Below are 18,707 nucleotides of genomic sequence, written 5' to 3'. Positions count from 1 at the left end.
CCGGCACAGGAAGAGGGTCATTCAAAGTACATATACAATTCACCTTCCCCGAATCTAGCTCAGTCTTTGGGTTTCTTACCCCTATACAGAGGAAATAACCCCCACAAAATTTCTAAAATTAACAATGCTCAGAACAAAGATACCGTTTTGTCAACCCCTGCATTTTATGGATGAGTCTCAGGGAAAAGTGACTCATCTAGGTGCCTGTTGCCAGTTAGTGAGCAAAACCCAGGCTAGATCACCAGGCCGCAGCTCCAGGGCACAGGAGCAAACAGCCACATTTTTATCTTGCAGCACCTAAAGGAGTACCAGGGGATTCACTCTGAAATATCACTGTGGAAGAACTTGATTTATTTGAATAATAGCTTTAAATAGTTCATTCTGAATCCAGACGATAATCAATTAGAAAATTCTTGGTGTAATCTCTAGTCTCAAACTATTCCTAAAAAAATTCCTCAAGGATTCAACCATGCATGTTATGGTCACCCACTACAACATAAAGAAACAAAAACAAGGAGTTGAGATTTCCCCAATGTACAATGTATAATGTAGTTTGGCAAGAGACAGGGAAGGAAAAGGGAATATTATCAACATGAACTTTTGGTGATTTAAGTTTCAACCTATAGTTGACTTACTCAAATTAAAAATAATTCGTATTTGAGGAGAAATGCGGAAGTGTTTGACAGAATTGAGGTTTAATCACCATCTTCTTATAATACACATACCAAATTCTGGAGTGTTCACCTTTTAAGAGATTGATTCCAAAATGTTACTTCTGTCAAAGGAACAGCAACGGGTGGGGGGTGGGGGTGGGGGAACCTGGCAGCAAGAAGGTCTGCACTGCCCCCTGATGGTCAGGAGCCTCACTCGTAACTCTTTCAATATCAGACCCTTCAACTGATGAGTAACTTACATCGAAGTCAGACATGCCTTCTCTACAAATGCATAAATATTCTTCTAAAACATCTTGACATTTATGTCCTGCTTCAGAATTCGATGTAAAGAATGTTATCTAGAAAAGAACAAAGCCACGCTCTATCCAGAGGTCTTAAAAGGATTTAAAATACCTTAAAGGAAAAGCAAAAAGGCTACGCAAGAATTAAATTGAAAAGAAAACTACATATCGACTGTGTTTCAGTAGTTTCAATAATGTTCAATATAAACCACAAAAGATCAGAAAAGTCAGTTTTCTGAATTTCAAATGAGAACAAGGAAAGTTTTTAAGATATTTTGCTAAAATCAAAGGCAAGAGTATCAATCCTTTCAGAAATCCTTTAACACCTGCTTCAAATGAAAAACAACAACAAAAGAATAAATCAGATAAAGAGTGAGGAGTACGATGAATCGATATGCAAACAAATCAATAGCTTTTAATGGACAATAAAACAAGTTAGAAATGCAAAAAATGAAAACTTTCAAGGAATACAAAACATGTTCTAACTCCAACTCTGACAAGCGGCAACAATTATTATGCCTGTTCTAGAAGGAGCCAGCATTCCAGATAGACAACATTAAACCCCAGGAGCATATCACAAGTTAATGGACCCATCCCCTTCTCTGGGGGCAGGGGAAGATGAGGGGTAATCACTTCTAATCATTAGATTAGACATTTTGAATGAAGTGTCAGATAATCAAAAAAGTGTTATTTACATGATTAGCAGGAATACCGATTTAAGTGCTAAAAAAGTACTACTAGGACTAAGTAAGGTGAGTGGGAATTCTGATAATTAACCTCTGGATAAAATGTGTACCCTGTGGACAGGAATATGTGTTGATACATATCTATAACAGAATTCAGTTCACTACCTTCGGGGTACAAGCCTATAGTGTTTTTCAGTTTACTTCATTTAGGGAACAAAAATGCCAGTAAAAGATTAAGTTCAATTTATCTAATTTCTAGTCTAATGGGTTTCTATTAGCTACTTCCGGTTTTCAATTTTAAAAGACTACATAATCCTATAAAAATATCTCTTGTGAGATATTGGGAACTTGGAGATATTCTTCAACACACATTCCAGAACTTATAGAGACCATATATGCCTCAAAAATATAATTTAAAAATAATTTGACTATAATATCCAATATACCATATGATGACCTATTAACCACAATTCTACCAGGAGTCTTTTATACTGTTGACTCCTAGCAATGTTTGCAATATGCCTCAAAAAGGCTTGGCTTTCTCCTGCATGGATGCATATCAGAAAAGAACCTGTTCTGTGTAACAGAGGAGTCCGTAGGGACTTCTCATCTTGCATCCATGCTAGATTCCAACATTAAAGTACACAGCCATGATTCTGGGTGAGTAACCTAACATTATGATGCTTAGATTTCTTCGGGATTGGTGATAGTGGGCAATGGTCTGTTAAATTCCCCAAAGCCTCTGACTGCATACTGTGGGTATAGTCCACATAAACAAAACCTCAAGATGCTTCTCAGCCCTCTGCATAGAAGCCAATTTTAGAGGCACATTGAGAACCGTGCCTACCTACATCTGGTTATTTAACAAGAGAATAAGCCACCCAGGTCCATCTCAGCAGGAGACACCAGTCACCACACCATAGGAGGTCTCAGAACAGTTTCAGTAGCAACCAACACATCCCCATGCAGGTCACAGGAACAGGGCTGTGAGGACACGTTTCTCCCTGAAGCTACAGCTTTTACAAAATACTGAGGGAAGAGCTACAGCTGAAGACATTCCAGCTAGAAAGTCTGCTAATGATTGATGGGGTTGGATCCCACTGTGTCATAATATAAGGGGGTGGATAGGAAGCCAACATGTTTCTTAAAGTCACACTCAGGTATTTTGTCCCTTTCCCCTCTCCCCCTCCCCCCCAATATTCTGAGGGGCACATGCCATTACCAAAGTCTTTTAATAATGTAAATGGCACAGCTGGGACTGGGAAGGTAAAAGCCATGTGTCACTCAGTGGGTCTGGATATAGAACCCCGGGAAGACTGAAATGACACTGAGCTCCACCTCCCGAGGCTTTTTCAGTACATCACTAAACCGTCAAATCTCCATCATAATCATCTCCGTCTCCGCCAGAGTTCTGTGATCCTATGATTCTATTATTCCATTTTTAAACCTGTGGAGTGGGAGTGTTTCTGAGTACCCGGCTCACACAGATGGTGGTGGGAAGACGCTCAAGAATATGCATGTAGTAAATGCCCATTTCACTACGTAATCACTTCCTTCACATTTCATATGAACAGAGTGTGTATTATCCTACAGACAGGCTAAGCCCCCCCCCCCCCACAAAACCCAGTGACTAACAGCAGCAGCTCAGCATCAGCACACATACATGTAAGGATCATGAAAGAAGAAACCCTTCCCAATGACATACACCTGAGGTTGAGGCTCTGAACAAGACAAGAATGGGGTGTAACAGGACCAGGTCACTGTATATCAGCTCCACATACCGGGGGGAGCGCAGGAGGGGAAGCGAGGGGAACTCCCTGAACCATAAAATCCTAGAGGATGTCTCTGTATCCCCGATGTTCTAAAAATACACGGCGCTGACAAATCATTTGACAACCTTTCTGAGACTAAAAGCAAGATCAATGTGCCATCCAACACTTTCCCATGACCATCTCATTCTGAGCACTGCTTCAGCCTTCCCTTCCACAAACTGGCTCTTTACAAAACTGACCCAGGCCACAGCCATCCCTCCATCTGGAGTTCACATACCCACTCCCTCCTCATCTCACCGACTATCTTAGAGCCATTTTATACACCTGACTTTCTCAGGCTGTCACTGAACATCAGACACTGGCAAGGACTGCATCGAATTCTGTTATCCGAACATACAATTGTCTGCATGGCTTAACATGGTATTTCTTTACCTTGGTCTCCTTAGCAGAAAACTCTGAGGAGTTGGAAATTTTCATAGACTTTGACCGGTGGGATTGCCGCCGGATAGAATCCTCCCGGGAGTATTTCACGGAACCTGAGGTCCTCACCCGCACCTTGCTGGCACTCTGAACACTGTTCACGCCAATCATTTCGGAGGCTGACTGGGGAAGGGGCTTGGAGAAATAAAAAGGCACTTTCCAAACGCTGCAAGGCTCTGATGCTGGAGGAGCTCTGCCGGGTGGTGCCTGAGCAGCTCGGAGCGCTGCGATCGCGTTAGCCGAACGCACACCAGGCTGCCTCCCCCAGCATCTTCAACTACCCAGTTTGCAGCCAGTCTGATTGTTCCAGGCACAGCTCACGTCACTGGCTGCGAAGAGGGAAAAAAATGCAATCCCACCCCTGCTACTCGGCTCTCTTTCTCACACACTCACACACACACACACACACAGACACCCCATATTCACACACTGGAACAAATGGCAACTGGCCAGGCAAGCAATTCATTAACATTACAAATAGCAACACTATTTCTCTGGTGATATTGTGCAGCAAGCTCATTAATGTCAACAACAAAACAGAGATACCACAAAGAAAAGTCTCAAGTAATCTGTAAGGCACCTTTGCGGGCGGGAGCAATGATAAATTTCCAAAAGGAAAAAAAATACGGCTGGACATCAAAAGGCTCCATCAATTACAGGCTGGTAAATGGATAGTAGCCACAAAGGCATCTCAATGACCATTTATTTTCCCCTTTCTTGATCCAGGCCGTACATTGTTTAATGGTAATTCAAACTGTATAGATTTCCGAATTAAATGTTTCTTAGAACCTTAGACTACTACAGCCAGATATTTAAACAGGAATTATGTCAGCTTGTAGGAGAAGTCAAGAATAAAAATGTTCCGCTGCCTCCCTGACATACTGAAAAGTTAAAAAGAAGACTGGTTGGTTAGCACATGTTAACTTCACATCTGGCTTAGGGGGGAGACCAATAAAGCTAACGCGATCAATAAGGAGCAAGGTGCGTTCCCAAGGGCTATACATGCTGCCAGGGCACAAGAACACGGTAACCTTCTGAGGGAGAATTACAAATTGGAGATTATTAAGAGCCCAGACAATTTCAGCTCCTGACGCATGAAGTTAGCTTGGGGCATGATACTCAGGATTGCAATGCCTCACTTACCTAACATCCCCAGGGTAGAGGGTCAGCCAGGAAAGCCTCCAGATGAAGGAGGGTCTAGTGACTGTATAAATAACACCTAAAAGAGTTTGTAACATGTTCATCTGGGAAGTGTGCGCCCATCCCACCCCTCAAATCTGAACTTTTCTTTGATGACTCGGGATCACAAGTTTTGTGTAGCACATGGCTGAGTCCTGAGCACTCTCTAAGGCATGTGGGGCTGTCTCCTCCACTGTGGATGGGCCAGGCAAGGCGGTGTGTGGACTTGGTTTTGTTTCACCCTCACATCACGGCTTCCCCCCACCCTCCTCTAGGCTTCTTCACTTTCCATCTCGTTTAAGTACTTGATGCTTCAATTCTGCTATAAGCAAAACAAAGACATTAACTGGTGGAATTTGGTCTAAAATAATGAAAGATAATAGGTTTTGGAAGATCTTGGGGGTCTCCTCTTCTTTAAGAATGCACTGAGTTTAGAATCTATGACATTATTTTAGCTATTTTGAGGTACATTTTCCTCTCTTGACAGGTAATTTGAAGCAACCGAGTAACTGCCCTTTAAAGTAAACTTAAAAAATTATCCTAGCGACTTTATACTTTACAAAGCATATAACATAAAGAATGGTGTAACTATAACATTATGATAAAACTGATCATTTAGAATATGCATAGTTCTAACTTAAACATATGATGATCCTGTAGGCAAATAGCTCCATTTAACACAAGTAAGTCTGAGGTAAAATCCTTGAAGTAGCTAACGGCAGAGTCAGATAGAAACGTAAAGAGGATTATGCAAAAGACATGGGAGAAGCCGCCTCCACGTGGCTATAAACACAGAGCACTGGTTTAAAAGAAACACATCTCTGGGTCACCTGCCAGTCACCATAATGAGAAACTAGAATATGTCTCCTAATGAACTTAATTTCCTTTCTCCACCAAAAGGGTTCACAAAAAGAATAAAAACCATTTGCTGTCATGCGCAGAATGGATTCCGATACACAACTCAATTTCTGGAGAGTTTAGCAGAAATATGCTATCTTTACCCCAATACAACATTTCATCGTAATGTTGATGAGATGCCACAGGAATTTATCTCATGTTTATGTGAACTGGCCCATGGTAAAACTGATTTGGTTATATATCATTTCGCTTAAAGTTGTAAACCCTATTGACAACTCACTCTATGTTTTCTTTGCCCAAAGACTGCCCAATTGGCATTATTCCTCGGTAATGTCATTACTAATAAAACACTTCCACCTGTTTAACCTGCTTTACAGAAGTAACCCGCTCTAACTGTGATAGCACGGCAGTTTGGCGAGGGGGTGAGCGATATTACAGCCCCCACTGCAGAGGACAAGTCAGTTGAGGAGGTGACAACAGATCAGCATTCAGAGCCTCACTGTAAGCCATCCCACAAACCACACTGTCTTCCACATACAATGGCTGTTTGCATTGCCCTTTCCTTTTAAAACCAGAAATGAACCTTATTGCAGGTCAGGGAGATAAGCCTTCCTCCACCTTCCCCCTCTCTCTCTGTTCCAATCAAATTTGCACCTGGACGGAGCAAGCCCACAGCTGCAACGCCTCTGGTCGTCTAAGAATGAGCCACAGATGATGCCTCTACCTTATCTGAGTATGTCCTCAAGAGGAGTGTCAAGGAGAGGGCAAGACCCCCAGGCCTCAGGGCCTGTGCTGCTCTGGCTTTATCCCAATGACTTACACGTAATTCTCACCACTTTCCAATGGCGCTGGCACTGTCTCTGTCAGCCAGGCCTGTTGCTTCAGCCCAGGTTAGTACACTGAACTATAGCATCCACTCAATCCGCACAAGAAACAGGTCCTTTCTGGAACTTTCTTTATGACTCCTGTCTGCTATCCTCCCACCTGGAACTCTGTAGCTCCGCCCTGATCCTCCACATAGCTGGCTGCTCATCATTCGAGGCTCAGTTCAAAGGTTACCTTTTCTGAGGGACCTTCTCCAGTCACCTTCCTGAAAGAGCCTACATCCCCGCCCTCCATCCTTCTCCATCACTACTGCTACCTCCCAGTCTGTGCAGCACTCACTGCTGTCGGACTTCACCTGCGACTCTGAGCCTACAGCAGTATCCAGCAGGAGCAGGACCTCAAGCGCTATCTGAAGAATAAACACACTCCTCGAAGGTAGTCAGCTTCCTTCCCTTCTCTACTGAATTTCATGTCATTAAACTTAAAAAAAAATTTCAACTTATTTTTTTCCTGAAAAATAAAGTTCATACACAACGGTACAAGAGAGTATGCAGTGAAATTTAAGTTTTCTTCCCACACCAGCTTCCCAGTCCCTCTGCCCAGAAGCAAGCACTCTTGCCAATTTCCTATGCACCTTCCAGAGATAATCCAGCCATGTGCTCTGGGGGAGTGAGTGTGCTTCTCCTTCTTATGGGCCATAAATGTCATAGCTTCTTTGTTTCTTGCTACTTTCCCCTCATCAGCACACACAAAGCTACCTCACTCTCCTTAGTAGTTGCATGTAGTACTCCAGTGTGTAAATGCAACATGTTATCAGGGTCTTATTACTGGATCCCTAGTTTACAGTCTTTTGCTATCCTAACTAAGGATGCAGTGATGATGCCTTCAATATATCACATCTTAAACATTTGGTTTTCTAATTGTTCCCCAAACAAGTCTTATTTTCCTCCTTTTATTTCACATCGCCCACAGTCGTGGTGTTAGGTACATATGGGGTTTGCAACTAGATTTGAAATGAAAAAAACACTTCAAAGGCCCACTGGGTGGCCCGTCCCGCCCCTCCTGCTCTGAGAGGGATGACTGTGCTTAGCTGCTGGCCAGCCTGTGCAGAGAGCCTGCTTGCTGGGAAACACAGACAGGCCTCCTGGAGTGCAGCAGCTGTTGAAAGTACAGAAATAACTGTCCATGGAAACTTCAGCAGAAAATAAAGGTGACTTCCACATCCAATTGAAATTGTAGGAGAATTCTATTATGCAAATTAATTAACTGGAAGGCATCTCTTTCTGATGCTTTCTCTGACTGAGGACACATTTTAGTCCATAAGCCCTAACAGGCTTTTAAAAAGTGTCCCAGTGAATAGAAAAACTCTCCAAACCTACCCACAGGCAAGGTCCGGAGAAATTAGTTCAATGTAATACATTGTGTGTGTGCCTACAAGGGATTAGTGCTGGGGATATATACAACACCCACAGGATAAGGCCTCTAACTTCAGGCAGCTCGAGTTCAGTTGGGGGTTGGAGGTAGAAAGGACAGGGAATTCAATTGCCATAATTATAAGTGATTGCCTTCAGGATATCAGTGAGCTGAAGACTTGCAGATGAGAAAGACAGGAGAGTATCAATGGTATCCAGGCAGATGCTTCCATCCTCTCAGAAAATGTCATGGAACTATTAAGCAGAAAACACTTTGAAGACTGGAGAGAAGCCAAAGTGGTAATGAATTCTAAATACCAATTGTCCAGAGGTGCAATTAACACCTACATAGAAGGAAGGGCTAGGGGAGGGGAGAGGAGGGAGGTCAGGGGAGGAAATCAGCTTCAGTTTATTTTCAGAACAGAATGGTGGATGGAATATTCACTTAACTTAAAAGGAGTGCAGGGCTCTCCCTCGTTCTTTAGATCACACTGGTTTGAATGAAACAGAGGGAAGTGACAGAACGCTGATCTGGAAGTCGGAGTCAGGCGCTCACTGGGGCTTTCTGGCAATGACTGTCACATGGCCCAACGTCTCCTAGAAGCTGATGCTACTGTCACAAAGGCACTAATGAATGATTTCTTGTCTAGAGAGTTCATTTGGACTTAATCTCATCGGTAGAGTTAGAAGTGTCCTTAGAAATAATTGCTTAAATGTCTTCATTTTATGGATGAAGATTCCCTGAGACCTAGAAACATGACCTCATGACTAATAAGTGACAGAATGGACTTGTGTCCAGGTTTCCTAATTTCCGATAGATGCTGTTCTCCTATGTTCTTTGCTTCTTGAAGGTTAAACAGTCCACGGCCACACATCTTTTCCGACTGTAATAAGTCTTGGAATGGTTACCTTGAAATGGAAAATTCAATATGAAGAGACTGACTCCTGAAGTGAAATGGAGGCCGGCCACTCATATAACAACTGCAGAAAGGAGACTAAAATAATCCAGTCTCCCCATAGCTCAGGAAATGGTCGCAGGGTCCAGAAGAATGTGTGGCAGCTTCCTGACCCAGACATGGCAGGAGCGAGGTATGCATCCTTTCGTTCGCTGGGTGCTATTGCTTTCTATACAGCAACGTGATAGCAACATTAACTTCCCAGAGAACGATGTCTACTGTAGTCAGTGAGAGAACACAGAAACGCTGAATGGCTTTAAGTATGAAAACCAGATAAATGTGCCCTGGCTGGGTAGCTCAGTTGGTTGGAACAACACCCCAATGCTTCAGGGTTACAGGTTTGATCCCCAGTCAGGGCACATACAAAAGTCAACCAATGAATGCAAAAATAAATGGAACAACAGATCGATGTTTCTCTCTCTCTCCCCCCACTTCCTCTTTCTCTAAAACAAATCAATCAATAAAACAATAAATAGATAAGTTAGATAAAAACGTACTCCCTGTTTGACTTTTCCTCTCTTCTTCCAGGCTTTCCCAGCTGACACTTTTCTAGTCTGGGACTCGTGCTGAACCCCCGCAGATGGTGGCAGCCTACATGCATTTCGTGCTCAGACCCTGGGACCCCATCCCGATCCCCAGGTGGTCCATCCACATGAGCCTCATGCAGGCTCCCCTGGCTGACATCTGTGTTAAGGAATCTGAACTGCAGCCCTGTTGCCATGTGTCATCAATCTACCACTTTAACGGATTGGACACGCCTCACAGACTATTTTCTGAAATTGGACTCTGATAATTTCTCCCAGATTAGACACTTAATCTGCTGTCTGGTCTCCTTATCCTCCGATCTCAGCCTAATGAGCACATTTCACAGACCCTCCCTTTTGTCCACAGACCCTTTCTGTAAAGGTCTGATAATCCTTCTCTTTATCCATCTCCTCTGGACATAAAAGTGAAAAGTTCTGTCCAGCAGTGGGGCTATGGGTTTCCTTGGTTCATAAATCGTTATCCAGAATGTAAACTAAGCCTGATTTTAATGAACAATCACTGTCTCCAGTCATTGGCAGCTGGAAGTCAAAATCCCTATGACATGTTCTGCCTATGAGGCTACGTCACCTCACTCTACCAGCCTTCAATCCTGCCTGTACTATCACATGCTTTAGTGCCATCTGTTCCTCCAACATACAAAGCAACAGGATGGGGAAGAAATCTTTAAATAGAACCTTCTTACATTCAAAATTAAATAACATTCTTGCGGGAAAAAACACACCCTGTAAGCGTGAAATAGTCCCAAACTTGAGAAAACATCATTTTCCCTTCATAAACCAAAGCCAGTCATGTAAGATGTTTAGGCAAGGGTCATGTGTCAGACTGCTCTTTAGAAGTACAGGAAAATATAGAAGGAAGACTGCACCTGTGTGCGAGTGTTCATAAGACAATTCTTTATAACCGACACTATCACATTCAGCTCACACCTTTCCAAACTGTCACATGGAAAAAACAACACACAGAACCTTATCTTGTAACTATTAGTCTTTCTGGAGGGGTAGAAAAACCTGTCATGTATACCTGAGACACTATAAATTCTTCTCTCTGTGCCACAAGAAGGTACTCTGCATTCTACCCCCAAATACATACAAAATGCAAACACAGAAATTGTATCATTCCAGGGACCCAAAAGCTGTTCTTCCAGTGAGTACACTAATAATTACAGATGGGATGATAAGTGCCAAGACAGTATTCTGTTCCACAGCCCACTCAATTCAATAATCTCTTTATAACACTTAGTGTCAATTCGACAAACATTCCCTGAGTGCCTAAGGCATGCCAGGCTCCACGCCATGGTCAGAGGTGGCTACCCTTGAGGAGCTTTACACCAAAGAGAAATTATCCACGGAAGAAACACTGCCAATCAAAATACATGACTCTACTGCATTACCCCTTCTCCCAAATGTGGCAGAGAGCATGCCACATGTTGCTGTCTCACTTTCATTTATCAGAAAGTCATCTGAGACCACACAATTTCATTTCCATTTCTTTGCTTAGTTCACTTGGTAGTTTGTATCCCTTTCTTACCAGTTTCCATCAGTCCTTAATAATTTCAAGTCATATGTAATTTTACCAAAAAATGGTTACCATTGGTGCCATGTACAAATAACTGTAAGCTGCAGAGTGCAGAGGACAAAACACCTGTTTAATCCTGTTCACCCTTGTGATTTCCCTCATTTACTCTGTTAGGCGCTAGAAATAGAATAAACAAAACCAAACAGACTACTGCTCCCACTGAGCTTATATTGAGATAGACCTTAATCAAATAATCATTAATTAGTAAATAATCAAATAATCCCACAGCAATGGTGAAACAGGACCTGTGCCCCTGCTATGAGCAGCAGCACAAGGTACTCAAGGTTTCCAGCAGGTTCTGACTTGGGCTTGAGTGCAGGAAGGTTTCCCCGAGGAAAGTAAGATGTGAGGCTGAGGTGGGACTGAAGGATGAATAGGAAAGAGAGGGAACAGCAGCAATTGTAGCACAACAGTAATATCAGTGGCTGTACAGTTCCACAAGAAGCTGCAAAACGTTAATTTGGGGGCATTTTCTGTTTCCAAACTTATCCTTGGCTTTCATTCTCAAAAAGACAGTAAACCAAAGAGATGGCACTACATGGATGTTATTTTATCTTTTCAATCAGCAAGGTCTCCCCAGAATTCCAATCAAAAGAAACAGAGAGTTAGGAACAATTTAAATCCCTTTAATATCAATACTGTGCCTGGGGCTCCAGGTCATATCCGGGGGTAGATGGTCCAGTCGGGAGTTTGGGCTGGCACCAGCTCCCTCTCTAGTAAACTGAAAGGTTTAGAAAAATCCTGGAGAAAATTCAGGAGTCTAGTCTTCTGTAAATAGCTAAAGGCTACACTACACTATACATGGGCATCAGATGATCAAACTGAGCCAGACTTTTCAAAGTTTGGAGGATACAGGGCTGTTTCAAATTCATTTCCTTCAACCAGCTGGTTACAGTACTGCCACTCCCAAATGAGTCCTTAACAACACCTGCAGGGCTTCTATGGAACCAGACCAGCTGGAAATATGCAACCTTCAAACAAAATAAGACAATAGATTTCTATTTAACACTTTCTGCCTCATCTAAATTTCAATGTGGCTAAGACCCCAACTGTGGCTTCTACAAGGTTAATAGCACTAAAGGCGGTGGGAAATGCCATGGTGAGGAACTGACCTGTGTTCACATCTGGTTCCATCACTGACTGGATGTATCAAGTGGGTAAGTTACTTAAATTCTTAAAATCTCGATGAAAAAGGGAGAAATCTGACTCACTGAACATTTGTGGACTTGAGGCTACTCACAGGAACAACTTCCTACTTTAGGAGAAACCCCCACTGTGTGCCAGAGGTTGGGGGATGAATAGGACATAGGCTGGGCCCTGTCCTGTAGGCTAGGAGCAAACCCGTGCGACCTAAGCTTGGCCCCGTGATGCTCCCAAGAGAGTGACATGAAGACGCAGTCAGTGACAGAGCATCCCTGTTGTAATAGTGGCGGCAGCTGCTGTCATGACCACATCTTTCCCATGGAAGCAGCTTGGCATTTTCCTCTGCTGTCAGCCTTCCTTAGTTGGAACTCGTCTTCCTCCTGTGATTCTCAAACTGCCTCCCCATCCACCTCATGAGCTACCTAATAACCTTCCAATACATGCCTTAAGTTACTGAGAGTCAGTTTCCTTCTTTTTCTTTGTAGTCAAGAATCCTGGCTACTACAAATGACATTATGGGAGATGGTGGAGAGGAAACAAAGATGAAGCACTTAGCATAACACCTGATATGTAAGTGGCATATTTGTGGTAACTGGGTAGTAACGCTAGACGCCGATGCTCTGAAAGTCTTGTGAGTTTGAGATCTGCATATACTGCTGTCCGAGTTTGAGACAAACAATAAAGTAGGTGAAGCCAGAGCTTTACTTCAGTAACAACGATGAAGAAGATCCTGGTAACTACCAATGTCCAAGCCGCTAAACAGCAAACACTCATCAATAAAACATTCCTATTCCTGTACCTTAAACACCTACCCACCACTCTCACCCACCCCAACCCCTGCCAGCCAACTCTGCTCATCTGTTCCCACCACTACTTGCTCCCCAAGTCTCTGGAGAAAACATTCAACAGAACTCAAATTAATTAATTTAAAAGTAAGGTGACTTCTCCAGATGAAAGCTTTTTTCACTTCTTACCTAATTAAAATTATTATTTTAAATAGTCAAGATGTGGAAGCAATCTAAGTGTCCATCAATTAAGAAATAGATAAAGAAGATGTGGTGCATATATACACTGGAATATTATTCAGCAATAAAAAAGAATGAAATCTTGCCATCTGTAACACTATGGATGAACCTAAAGGGTGTTATGCTAAGAGAAATAAGTCAGACAGAGAAAGACAAATGTCACATGGTTTCACATATATGTAGAATCTAAAAACCAAAATAAGCAAACAATACAGAAACAAACTCATGGATAAAGAGAACAAATTGATGGCTGCCAGATGGGAGGGGACTGGGGAATGGGTGAAAAAGGGGAAGGGACTAAGATGAACAAATTGTCATATATAAAAAGTCAAGAGGATGTAAAGTACAACATATGGAATAGAGTCAATAATATTGTGATAACTATGTGATCCCTTCCTAAGTTATAGAAATGTCTAGTCACTAAGTTATACACCTGAAACTAATATACAGGGCGGGGCAAAAGTAGGTTTACAGTTGTTCCTATGAAAAATAATACAATAATTAATAAATAATACAAGAATAAGCTCTGTTTTTCACAAGTGTAACCTACTTTTGCCCCACATATTGAATGTCAACTATAATTGAAAAATAAGAAAAATTAAGAAATTATTCTGATCAACAAAATGGTTTGCAAGGGATCTAGAGGCCAAGTATGTGGTAGAAAATTATAGCATTCCCTTAAAAATATTACCTCTTAGATATTAAAAAAATCCAATACACATTTTTATGTAGGAGAAACCAGAATGTGGAAACAGAGAATCTAAGAAGAATCGCATGAAGAAGGGACCAGAGCGAGGCAGTGCAATTCTCCAATTCTCTGGGGACTGAACTATCTGAGAAGACAGATCTCTAGCAGAAGGAAAAAGCCTCTTCACAAAGAAAAGCAGAAACAAAGGCCTGATGAAAGCTAACGTTACAGTGATCCTGAGATCACAACTGGGGCTGATTAGGTGAAGGCTGACAATGCAAATTAAACCCTAATATCTCTGAGAGGATGCTGCAGACACAAGTCATTGATACCTGGCAGCTCCAATGAGCCCTGCAGACAGGAAAGTGCAAGTGTGAGGTATAAGAGTAATTGGTTAGCAGCATCTTTCATGTCTCCTGTCATAATATGTTATAAACAACTGTAGAAGGTACCAGATACTTTAGAAACAAATAATTACTTCCATGTACTTTAGAAGACCCCTGAAGGATTTCATGGAACTAGGGGCAACTTCCTTCTATTCCCTCTTATGGAGCATTTTTATTATGTAACAAGTGTTACATACAAAATAATACATATGTTTATGCAAGATACTAAACATAAAAAAATAAACACCCTGCCCTAGCCAGTTTGGCTCAGTGGATAGAGCATCAGCCTGTGGACTGAAGGGTCCCAAGTTCAATTCTGGTCAAGGGCACATGCCCAGGTTGCAGGCTCAATGCCCAGTAGGGGGCGTGATCTCACTCATTTATGGAATATAATGAACAACATAAACTGATGAACAAAAACAGATCCAGAGACAGAGAAGCATTGATCAGACTGTCACACCTCAGAGGGGAACTAAGAGAGGGTGAGGGTAAGGGGGAGAGATCAACCAAAGGACGTGTATACATGCATATAAGCCAAACCAATGGACACAGACAACAGGGGGGTGAGGGCATGAGTGGGGTGGTGGGGGGATAAGGACACATATGTAATACCTTAGTCAATAAAGTAAAAAAAAAAGGCAGCCAATCACTGATTCTCATCATTGATGTTTCTATCTCCCCCTCCCTTCTGCTCTGAAATCAATAAAAATAAAAATAAAATATATTAAAAAAACAGTCACCCTTCAAACCGCCAATACTTGAAGTAGAATATAACCATCATCATTAAAATTTCCTGGGGTCCATCCCACCTGTTTTGCTCCTCCTCTGTACACTCTGGAAAAACAATTTCCCATTATCTTATAAAGTTGAATTTGTCTTCCTTATGAGCTGGCAGTTCTTCCCCCAGGACTATGCTCTAGAAAAACTTACACATATGCTTCCAGAGATGAGTTTAAAAATGTCAGTGTTTGTAACAGGAAATAGTTCAAATAGTCAAATTAATTCTGCTAACTTCAGACAACACATAGCATATTGTCCCATGGAAAGGCAAGCTTTGCAATAGGAGGAGAGGATAATGAACATTCCTGCGTGGACCCTGCTGGGCTGCCCAGGTGCCCCTTCAGCAAGGAGGGGCACACCCAGCCTCACCTGTCAGCCCCCTCTGCACTGCCCTGAGCCGAGGAAAGCTGCCTGGCCCAAGTTCACTGTTCCAAGGGAGGGATTATCTGCACCTGATGATGAGTCAATGGCTGCCTGGCTCCTCCACTCACAGCAGGACAGCTCTGAAGAGCCACCTCTGGTTCAGAGCTCCACTAAGGTCAGCTGAGGTCTCTGTAGATACTGCATCACTGTCCAACTTCTTTTCCTCTCTCCTCCACTGTTCTCCACCCCACCCTCCCTGTTATCATCTGGAGACTAACCCCTAAAGAACTTCCTATAAATTAATCTTTGACACAGAGTAAGCTGCTCAGGAAACGTAACATATGCCAGAAACTTCATTATTACTTCACTTAATTCTTTAATCTTTATGACAAACACTATTTATTAGGTAGATAGTATTCATCTCATTTTACAGCTGTGTTTCAGAGAAGTTGGCTATATTGCCTAAAGTTGTTCAGCTAAAATAAGGACTTGAATTTAGTGCTGAATCTACCAGGATCCTAAAAGCTGTGCTCTTTCTATTACTTTGTGTGACCTACAGTGGGGCCTTGACTTACGAGTGTTCCGACTAACGAGTTTTTTGAGATACGAGCCGTCTCTCGGCCGATTTTTTGCTTTGAGTTGCAAGCTAAAATTCGGGTTACGAGCCAGCTTCAGATACCCCACCGCTAGTTGGCGCAGCGAACATCACAGTGAACGCCACATCATCAGCCCAGCATCACGAGTCTCACTCGTTCACTTTTTGATTTGACATATGAGTAATTTGAGTTACGAGCTCCGTCACGGAACGAATTATACTCATAAGTCAAGGCCCCACTGTATTTTACTAAGCAGCACTTTGCTTTGCTTATGTTAGTATACATTCCTAGGAGCAAAGTGAAGTGCATTTCTTTTAAAACATCACTTACCTCAGGTACTGATAATTTCCCCCCAGAATAATCAAGGTTTTACTGCATTAGGATAACATAGTATCACAATCACTCCTTATAAGTTTAAATAAGACTAAATATTTAAGTATATTGAGCTAGTTCTAAGAAACCTGGCTCTACCATTTTTGCTCATTCTGACGAAGATAAGGGAGACACAAATCATACTATCATTAATTTTGGGGACAAGTTTAGGGCAGTACTATCCAATAGAAATATAATGAAAGTCACGTATATAATTTAAAATTACAATGAGTAAAAAGAAAACAGGTGAAATTAACCTAAATAAGCCTGATATATCTAAAACATTATCATTTCAACATGTAATCAATATAAAAATTTGTAGGATATTTTGTATCCCTTTTTCAACACTAAGTCTTCGACATCTGGTATGTGTCTTACCTCACAGAGCATTTCAGTTTGGACTAGCCATGTATCACGTGCTCAACAGCCATTCGGGTCCAGTGGCTACAGTGCTGGATGACAGGCAGCATGGGCAGAGTGATAAACAAAGAGCTGCTTACAAGATTTGAGCATGTCCAGTATTTCTACTATCCACTACCTTTCTAGCCAACAATAAAAGTTCTTGACAAGAGATAGGACTCATCATAAAAATGTTTTCTCAAATATGAAGCCTGTCTCCTTGATAATCTATTTAACAAGAGTGGCTTACAGAGCACTCTGAAAAAATATTTCTTTTACTTATAGTAACTGAGGTCCACGACGTACTAAAACATCACTTCTTTGCTATTAGATTTAGACTGGAAACATTCTGTTGTCTTAGAGTATTCCTATATTTTTAAAATGCCTTAAATTGAGTTCCAAGAAAGGAACAAGCTACCCCCCTCTCTTCCTTTATCTTAAAATCTCCAGGTCTTAAGCTCTGTCTCTGATAACCTGAATAACCTCCAGCAAAAGTCCCATTTTTTAAGGGGTCCTACCTTCCTCATCTTTCAAGTATAAGTGTCAGATGAGATAATCTCTACAGTTTCTTCTAGAATTAATACTTTAAAAAAAAATGTCAAACAAATTGTCTTCTGAAAAGCAACCAAAAATTCATTTCTTTGCTGCATTGCTTTTTCCTGGCTTGTAAAGGGGGAAAGCATGTGAAGACCCAAGGAGAAACCTCACTAAAGCAGGCTCATCAGGAAACGGATGAAAAGGTGACCTGGTGTGACACAGACACCCTTTTGTCAACCCAAGTCCCTCTTCTTCTCCTTGGCACAGGGTTGTTGCTGGGGATATCCCAGACTGCTTCTCAGGCCCACTTGCAGCTGGACGCCTAACCAGCGGAAGGTGAGCAAAAGGGACGTGTGCCTCTTAGAGAACCGGGGTCCCTTCGCTCTTTCCCCTGTTACAAACCAGATACAGAAAAATGATGTCCCTGGGATGATGAAGCCAAAGTGGAAGAGGCTGCTCTATTTCTGCACAAAAGGAAGCAACCGCTCACCAGAACATCTGCCTTGGACAACTGGATAAGCAACAAACAAACTGTGTTTGAGCCATTATACAATTTGGGATCATTTACTATAGCAATTTAGCTACCCAAATCGATACACCCATTTACAATTAAGCAAGAAGGCCCAACATTTTGGTTCTTCAGATTGCTTCCATGGTGACAATTAATTATATGTGGTAAAAATTGAAGCTGTAAACATTTAGTGAGTTGACTAATCTCCTAGTCACTTGGTCAATTACTCTATATGAAGAGTGTTTCCTCAGAAAATTTTTAGCCGAAACTGGTTTGGCTCAGTGGATAGAGCGTCGGCCTGCGGACTGAGGGGTCCCAGGTTCGATTCCGGTCAAGGGCATGTACCTGGGTTGCGGGCACATCCCCAGTGGGAGATGTGCAGGAGGCGGCTGATCGATGTTTCTCTCCCATCGATGTTTCAGACTCTCTGTCTCTCTCCCTTCCTCTCTGTAAAAAATCAATAAAATATATTAAAAAAAAAAAAGAAAATTTTTGCTGGGATGTTTATAATTCCTGGAAAAGATTTCAGGCAGTGGAAGGACTACAGGGCAATGTATAATAAGAAAAAAATAAAAGGAATTGAAATGGTATGAAAGATAAGTTAGTCATAAGAATCTTTTGGATAGACATACAGAGATACAGAATGGGTGTGTGGTAAGATGG

General features: G+C 42.0%; 1 protein-coding gene and 1 long non-coding RNA gene across 4 annotated transcripts in view; both read right to left on the bottom strand.

The window, feature by feature from the left end:
* The window catches only part of PSD3 (pleckstrin and Sec7 domain containing 3), a 430,527-nt gene that overhangs the window by 110,825 nt on the left and 300,995 nt on the right, over positions 1 to 18,707 (bottom strand). The window contains exon 11 of one of the 3 annotated variants that reach the window (XM_036298485.1): positions 3,846 to 4,028. The exons of the other annotated variants lie outside the window; for them this stretch is intronic. Coding sequence (XP_036154378.1) covers positions 3,846 to 4,028 — 183 coding nt within the window. The remainder of the gene's footprint in view (positions 1 to 3,845; positions 4,029 to 18,707) is intronic. 3 annotated transcript variants of the gene reach the window in all.
* LOC118650257 lies at positions 15,165 to 18,443 on the bottom strand. The gene is made up of 3 exons (XR_004965922.1): positions 18,390 to 18,443; positions 16,976 to 17,049; positions 15,165 to 15,179 (listed from the first exon to the last, which is right to left on the bottom strand). It is a non-coding gene; the product is annotated as an uncharacterized LOC118650257 (long non-coding RNA).

This window comes from Myotis myotis, unplaced genomic scaffold (genome assembly GCF_014108235.1).
Source record: "Myotis myotis isolate mMyoMyo1 unplaced genomic scaffold, mMyoMyo1.p scaffold_m19_p_3, whole genome shotgun sequence".
NCBI classification, from domain to species: domain Eukaryota; kingdom Metazoa; phylum Chordata; class Mammalia; order Chiroptera; family Vespertilionidae; genus Myotis; species Myotis myotis.
The sequence above is the reverse complement of the archived record's forward strand: the minus strand, read 5'-3'. Positions and strand labels throughout refer to the sequence as shown.